This window comes from Spinacia oleracea, chromosome 4 (assembly GCF_020520425.1).
Source record: "Spinacia oleracea cultivar Varoflay chromosome 4, BTI_SOV_V1, whole genome shotgun sequence".
NCBI lineage: Eukaryota > Viridiplantae > Streptophyta > Magnoliopsida > Caryophyllales > Amaranthaceae > Spinacia > Spinacia oleracea.
Genome location: NC_079490.1, coordinates 36982834 through 36990996, shown reverse-complemented (window position 1 = coordinate 36990996; position 8163 = coordinate 36982834). Strand labels below are relative to the sequence as shown.

Genomic DNA, 8163 nt, shown 5'->3' with positions numbered 1-8163 from the left:
GATACTTCAACCCCTTCCTCTATAGTCATAGGTGGCCCATCATACTCATATCCACTCCGCAAAGTGACAGCATTTACAGACTCTCTGGTCACAGGCTGTGAAGGGAGTTGACCCTTGGGTCTCTCTGCGAGAGTGGTAGCCATTTGTGCCAACTGTTTATCCATGATCTTGTTATGAGCAGTGAGGGCATCGATTTTGGCATCCTTTTCGCTCAGAGACTTCTGCAATTCTAACATCATATTCCGCATCTCAACAAGCATGGGATCAGGCTGTGTGGGTTGAGGCTGTGGAGGAAAGCCAGGTGGTCCACTAGGCTGCGGGTTGTAGTTACTTCGCGGTTGGTAGGGCTGCTGTGGTGGTGGTTGGTAAGGTTGTTGTGGTGGTGGAGGGTGTTGAATCTGGTGGGGGTTCTGAACATTAGTACTCCTATATGATAATTGGGGGTTGTTTTTATACCCCTCATTGTATGAGTTGGAGTACGGATTGTTCTGCTTGTAGGCCTGGAATGCATTGCATTGTTCAATAGAGCTCCTACATTCCGGTGCGTAATGACCTTGCATCCCACAACTATTACAGACATTGGCTAACTGAGCACTCATTGTGGCGACACTAGCTTGTTGGGTGGCTTGGGAAGATGCGTTTTGCATATTATCCAGCTTGTGATGTAGGGCAGTTAGCTGAGCAGTAAGCTGTTCAATAGAGTTCATCTCATGCTTAACACCACGATCGGCAAAACCTCTAGGATTCCCATATTGGGCACTATGGATGGCTATCTCCTCAATCACCTCTAAAGCTCTAGGCACCTCCAGTTGCATAAATCTCCCACTGGCAGCTGAATCCAAAAGACACCTAGACTCATTACCCAGGCCATTATAGAACTGCTGAACCAGGAACCAGTCCTCCAAACCATGGTGTGGGCACTCTCTTTGCAAGTCCTTGAATCTTTCCCAAACCTCGAACAAACTCTCATCTGCTTGTTGAGAGATACCTAATATCTGTCCCCTTAGACGAGCTGTCTTCTCAGGTGGGAAATATTTAACATAGAAAGCAAGGGCCAAAGAATTCCAATCGGTGATTTTCATAGTTGCGCGGTTGAGACTATTAATCCATAGCTTTGCCTTCCCACTCAATAAAAATGGAAAGAGTATCTCCATAGTATGCTCCGGTGTTAAATTCTTCTACTTAATGGTGGCACAATACTGAATGAAAGATTGAATATGGAGATTAGGATCTTCACCCTTTTCCCCACCGAATTGGTGTCTCTCGATCATGTTTATCAGCTGGGGTTCGATCTTGAAATTCTCGACCGCAATGGAAGGCATGATTGCCTTGGGAAGCATAGACAGACTTGGTTTAGAGTAGTCTGTAAGCCTTGGCACAAGTGGGGGTGGCGGTGGTGGTGCTTGGTCACCCATCTCTGAATCTGTATGGAATAGATTGCTAATTAGATAGTAGGATTCAGAGTCAGAATAGTCTCTCAACTGTTTAACGAATCTACGCCGTCTATGAAAGGTCCGTTCAGGTTCAGGATCGAACGAAGTCAGATCGCTGGTATGGACAGTCCTGGGCATAAACAAGCAAAAACTAGAAAACAGTCGTGAGATCTGATCTCAAGGAACGGGAGTCCCTTGAGAAGTAACAAACAATAATCTAGAAAAACAATTAATAACAGAAAATAAAACCGTGTCCCCGGCAACGGCGCCAAAATTTGACAGGCTAAATCGCACTCCTATCAAAGATAAACCTAACGTTCACCAACTAAAAATATAGCAAGGGAAGCAGGGATCGTATCCACAGGGAAACAGGTGTTCTTTCTACTATTAAATTACTAATCTAGACTACTGGTAACAAGAGTTGGAATGGTTTGTGTATTAAACTAAAACAAGTAATCAAATCGGAAAATAACAATATTAAAGGAATCTAGGGCAGCGGTTCACCATAAATGTAGACCGGGATTTGACAACGGACAATAACAATCAATTAACAATCATAACTAGGAAAATATGCATCTCTCGAATCTTATGAATTCCTTAGGATAGAACAACTAGCGGGCTCTCGCTACGTACTAGAAATAATTCCTATCTAATAGCCACAGACCAAAAACATCAGATTTATACCTCTCGGCGCATAATCTAAGATTAATCAAACTCAAATAAAAATAGTCCGGCCGAACAGAATTGACGAGCAATAATAATAAGCTATAGAAATTATAACCAATCAATCAATAATCAAGTCCACATATAATCCCAATCATGCATTCCTGGATCCCCTAAACCCTAGAAATTAAACTACTCACTCATGATAATAAATAACAAAGCAATTAACATAATGGAAAACATGATTTAAGCAATAAACTAAATTAGAACAAGAAGCAATACCTAATTGAAGAACAGTGAATAATGAAAGCTTGAATTTTTGATCGAAAATAAAACTAAGTATTGGAACAAATTTGAGAGAATAATAAGCTAAGGAAATAAACTAAGGTTTTAAAACTAAACTAAAAGGTGTCCTCCAAAAATAAACAAAGTTAACTTATATAGTTTTCCTAAAGTAAATCTTAAAAACGGAAAAGAAACCACGCGAAGAAGCTGCAGAGGTTGGCGTCGCCCGATCGGGCGAAGTGCTCGATAGTCGGCCCGATCGGGCCAAATTCCGCCCGATCGGGCGGTTTGCGAAGAGTCAGTATTTGCCTCCTGATGGGCGCCCGATGCGGACCGGGCGCGTGTTGATGGCTGCAATTGTCATACAGGACATTCAATTGAGAAACAAGGAACAACATTCAATCATCACGAATAATAAGGTAGAATAAAAGAAGAAAACATTCCCCTTGCGTCCCAAAATGAACTCTTGATCCTTTGAATAATCCAAAATCTAACTTTTATTCCTCAAAAGAGTATTAATAACAATTTCCAAACCATAATAATACCTGTCCTCAAAATAAAATAAAGGTTCTAAGATATAAACATAAACTATTGTTGGCGAATTATGGAGTTCTCAAATTGGAAACGAATACTTTAACTTTTATTGCTAACTCTATAAAGGTTTAGTACATCCTTGAAAAGAATGACGAAGTTTCCTTCTATTGCTTTAACTTTAAACTGATGTAGCTTTGCTACTTATCATTTAACATATTAAAGAACTAACTAACTATTACAACTTCAAATATTTAAGACATCTTGCCTATCTGTTCTTTCCTTGGAAACTTGTTCTCAGTATTCATCGAACTCTTCTTCTGGGTCTGAGTCTTCTTCTATGCCTTCAACTTGATAGATTCACTTGTCATTTCACCATCAGCTTCAGGCTCCACATCTGAATCACTAGAGATCTCAATGGTAGACTCATGGACCTCTGGGTTAGGGTTTTCTGCCTCAATCCCTACATTCTCATTCTCAACGGCTACATTATTTCCTTCTAGGTCGTTGTTTACACCAACTCCCATAGGCTCCTCAATAAATGCGTCCCAAGCATGAATCCCTATGTCTTTACCCTCCTTGAAACTACTTTCTACCGCTTCATCTCAAAAAGTTTACATGATAAATATGATTCAATTTTTTAGGCCAAGCCATTTGATTCAGATCCTTTCACTAATCTAAGCCTTTTGCAAGAACCAATAAACATTTCCCAAGGAACATCTCCAACCAACATCCAATCTCCATCTTTGTCTTCATAAGTTTGTTCATACTCTATACCATTAAATTTGAACATGGCTTCTAAGGCCCTTAGGAGTTCCTTGTAATCTTTGTATTGTTTTAGATCTATCTTTCTTAGATAAGGTGCTCCATCCATGCTAACCTTCACGTACATCCTCGTGGATTCATCTTGTGATTTTTTCGCTTCAAGGAAATTTTTCCTGTATGATCTAATTGGAGGCCATCCAATTGCTTGAACCCTAAAAAATTATGAGTAAGAAGATCAATTAGTATCATATACAAATTCATTATTCTAATTAATAAGGAAATTAATTTTGTAAAAATCAAGTGAACAGAACACGATTTGAATCTTAATATGATCTACTTACTTTGATTGTTGTGGAATTAGGTAGTCGTCATGGCAATCTTCAACACCAGAAGTAGATTCCTCACTAATATCCGAAAATGATCTTTTCTTCTCAGATCCATTAGTTCCAGGTAACCCTAATCTCAACTCTGTGTCATTAAGATAACTCGAGTTTTCATTACTCCGTCCCATTGATGACGATGGATTAATGATTTATAGAAGGAAAAACAAGGTTAATGATCACTAATCAAAGTTTGCAAACAAGGTTGATGATCACTAATCAAAGTTTGCAAATCTAGTGAGCGTTAGATTGCAAATTGTTTTTGTATGTATGTTATTATGAAAGTTCTTTTTTGATGAGAAGATGCATAGAACTAAGGTTATATATATATAGACATGGAATTTATTATATAATTAAAACTGGGTCTACTTTGAGCACGTGCATTGGAAGACAGGGGTTATCAACTCATTAGTTACTTGTCTCTCAACTGCACATGCCCTTGTTTATTGCAACTTTTGGCATGTAGAGTAAAACTCACCTCCAATTTTATTTAAAGGGATGGTTATTTTTCTTAATTACATCTATTATTAAATATTTAAATAAATGACAAATAATACAATATGCTATTTTGCTATTTAAAGGTTAAAGTCATCAAAAATGGGAGAAGGTAGCGATCGGTAATATAATGATGTTGAAAAGATAGTAGTAATTCAGAACTGGTTTTCACAAATGTGGTAATTGACAAAGTCACTAGTTTGCTAGGTAGTAAGTCACAAATTTTTGTTCTAATTTTCATGTTCAGATACGAGTCATTTCAGTTTGGATCTTAGTTTATGAAAAAGATATCTATATAATAATTAGTCCATGTCAGATCCGATTATGGATTTATACACATACACCTAGCTAGTTATGCATACTCCGCATCACATGATATTTATATCGTCTACACTAATTATATTATCCTCAATGCCTAATCTCGGTGTTAATATATAGTACTCGCACACTGAGCAAATTATCCAATTTGGCTCAAATTAATACGGATCCAAACAAGTACGTTTAATCTAAAATTAATATAACTAATACGAAGTTTTAAACTACACCCATAACTAAGGATTTCATAACTGGCGTGAATGTGCCCAAGTTTACCCAATCGAAGGACCGCTAATTTTTTTAATTATACATACACAATCGGTTGTATCTTATACAGTATAAGATGCAACCAATGTTTTATACGTAGTACGTGGTATTATATGTTAATTCATGCCCATTGAAATTTAATTTTAATCTTAAATGTGCTCTACTTTTTAGCTATAAACTCATTACACCTAATTATCTATTTTGGCCCAAACACTACATGAAATTGTACCATTAACGACGGAAAATTCCGTCGTTAAAAGGCCAACAATTGTTGATTAATGACGGGATTTCCTGTCGCGAACCCATCATAAAAAGGGGCCGTCGTTAATGGAAAATTCCTTCATTAACCCGTCGTCAAAGACATTTGCGACGGTTGTTCCCGTCTTTGTTTGGTTGTTAACCCCGTCGCAAAAGACTTTTTGACCCGTCGTAATTAGATTGTCATTAAAAATACAAATTCTTGTAGTTAAATTAAGATCCATACAAGTAGTCTCAACAGTTAATAGGATCCATATTAATCTACACCAAAAAAAAAAGAGTATATAACAGGCGATTTTTTTTTTATCCCAACTCCATGGAAGAGAATTTTTTAATCATGCATATATATATACCCCAACCGGTTATATCTTAATTATACGGAGAATTACTCTTTTCTATTACTTCGTACTACGTATATTTTATTCAAGTTTTATGTGTATCGTTATTCGACGCCCGTGTACGCTAATATCGCTCATTTTTTAAACTTAAAAGTACATTTTTGCCCGTATGAAAAAGTTACCCCCTCCCTTCATCTTTTTCACCCCCTCCCGCTCTGACCGTCCTCTATGTTTCCTTGACGGAAATCATAAATTCCGGCGACAATTTTTTTACATCTCCGTTGGCAAACTCCTTAACTCATATGGCTACCACCTAAACTCGCCGGAAAAATTGTTGTTATTTTCATATATTACCGCAACATTAAGTTTGTTCATAATTTATCAATGAAGTTGGAGGTGGAGCTCATGGGGAACAACGGAGGTCGACGGAGCAATAATGTAGAAGGTAAAATTGTTTTTTGTTTTTTTACTAAGGAAAAGCGGCGCATAGTTATTTCTTGGTGGACATGGGAGCCGCGCACGGATATTGCTTGGCACCCATGTCTACCAAGCAGATCTTGTGCGCGGCAGCCATGTCGGCCAAGCACAAGATCTGCTTAGTGGACATGGGAGCCAATTAGCAATATCCGTGCGCGGCTCCCATGTCCACCAAGCAATAATTGTGCGCATGTTAATTTTTTTTTCTTTTTAATTATTTTTTACGTAAAACTGGTCGGGTGGCCGGTGTGAAGGATGGAGGGAGGTCGGGGTGAAGGTGGATGGCGTGAAGGATGGTGGGAGGCCGACGTGGAGGGTGGAAGGAGGCGAAGAGCAGAGGTGAAGGAGGGAGGGGGTGAAAGGGGTAAATTCGTACTTTCACGTAATAAATGAGGCCGTTTTTAACGGATTAGGGCGTCGAATAAAAATACCCAAAATTTATAGGTCACGGGTTCGAATCCCCCCTCTTATCTTTTGTAGTTTGTATATTCCTTGTAACTCAACTTGCATTATAATAAAAAAATAAATTTTAATTTTAATCTTAAATGTGTGTGGCCGGTCTAGTTCCTCGTTTCATTTACAAACTAGTTTTATGGCTCGGCCGATCGATGCCCTGGCCGGGTTACAACATAAACTTTATCTTTTGTTTCGGCATTTATTAGTATTTTATATTGAACATTTAACATATAATATTGAATAGCTTAATGGTTAAAGCTTTCGTATTTTATTCATGATGTCTCAAGTTCAAGCCTTATGGAGAACACTTTTTCAAATCTATACTTAATATATTAAAAGGTGTTTATGAGAACGTATATGTGTCACGTAAGCCTCCCCTTATTACGCCACGTCGCCACTAATAAGCATCATGGCAAGTCATTGATAATCAAAAAGCATGTAACAAGGATCGAACACCGAATCTCATGAATTAAAAGCTTTCGTATTTTATTCATGATGTCTCAAGTTCAAGCCTTATGGAGAACACTTTTTCAAATCTATACTAATATATTAAAAGGCGTTTATGAGAATGTATATGTGCCACGTAAGCATCCTCTTATTACGCCACGCCACCACTAATAAGCATCATGATAAATCATTGACAACCAAAAAGTATGTAGCAAGAATCGACTACCGAACATCATGAATTAAAAGCTACTCTTCCTACAATCTTAACTAGCTACAATGTATGTTATATATTTCCATGTAAATGCAAAATATAATTTTTTTAATGAGTAGTAATAAACTAAAGAAAAATGAAAAAACGGGAATAATTAAATTACTAAACTTATAAATGTATAATTTTTCCCTTTCCATTTTAAGCTTAAAAAAATTGGCGAAATGAAGTTGAATTATGAGTATAGAAGAGAACATTGACGCGCGTATAATATTCAACTAATCAAAAAGAAGAAGAATCAACTTTGTTATGATTTTCGGCTGTGTGGCTTAGATTAGAAGGTTGTTGATCTCCGTTGATCTTGCGTCACCACGATAATCCGTTAATGACACCGCCTATATGGGCACATATTTACAAAAAGTAAACCCTACTAAAGTAGAACCTGAAGCAACGCCTGGGCCATACCCTAGTTTTTAAATGAAAGTTGATGGAATGAAATGATTGAAGGAAAGTGTCACGCGACATATATGCATTTTTAAAAACGTCTTTTAATATATTAGTATAAATAAATTAAACTTATCCATGGCTAAATTAAAGAAAATACACATAATAGTAATTAATAATAACTCCTACCAAAATAAAGTCATAATCATCATTAAGAGTAATATAACAAAAGGTCTTGCGCGCACAAGGTGTACAATAAATTTATTGTACACCAAGATAACTTTTGTGCAGTTTTTTTGTAACTTTAACCTATTTTTTTGTAACTTTTATATTATAAAAATAAAAAGTTGATAGATAAACATTTTAAAGGGTTAAATGATTAATTTATACATTATTAGGGA

General features: G+C 36.9%; 1 protein-coding gene and 1 non-coding gene across 2 annotated transcripts; one reads left to right on the top strand and one right to left on the bottom strand.

Annotated features, from left to right (window-relative positions):
- The first annotated feature begins 903 nt into the window (after window positions 1-903).
- On the top strand, window positions 904-1010 carry LOC130460298 (small nucleolar RNA R71). Its single transcript, XR_008920210.1, has one exon. It is a non-coding gene; the product is annotated as a small nucleolar RNA R71 (small nucleolar RNA).
- A 1989-nt stretch (window positions 1011-2999) lies between these two features.
- On the bottom strand, window positions 3000-4358 carry LOC130472517 (auxin-induced protein 22D-like). Its single transcript, XM_056843738.1, has 2 exons — window positions 4019-4358; window positions 3000-3889 (listed from the first exon to the last, which is right to left on the bottom strand). The coding sequence occupies exons 1-2, from the start codon at window positions 4186-4188 to the stop codon at window positions 3553-3555; spliced, it is 507 nt and encodes a 168-aa protein (XP_056699716.1). The 5' UTR covers window positions 4189-4358; the 3' UTR covers window positions 3000-3552.
- Between the last annotated feature and the right edge of the window lie 3805 nt (window positions 4359-8163).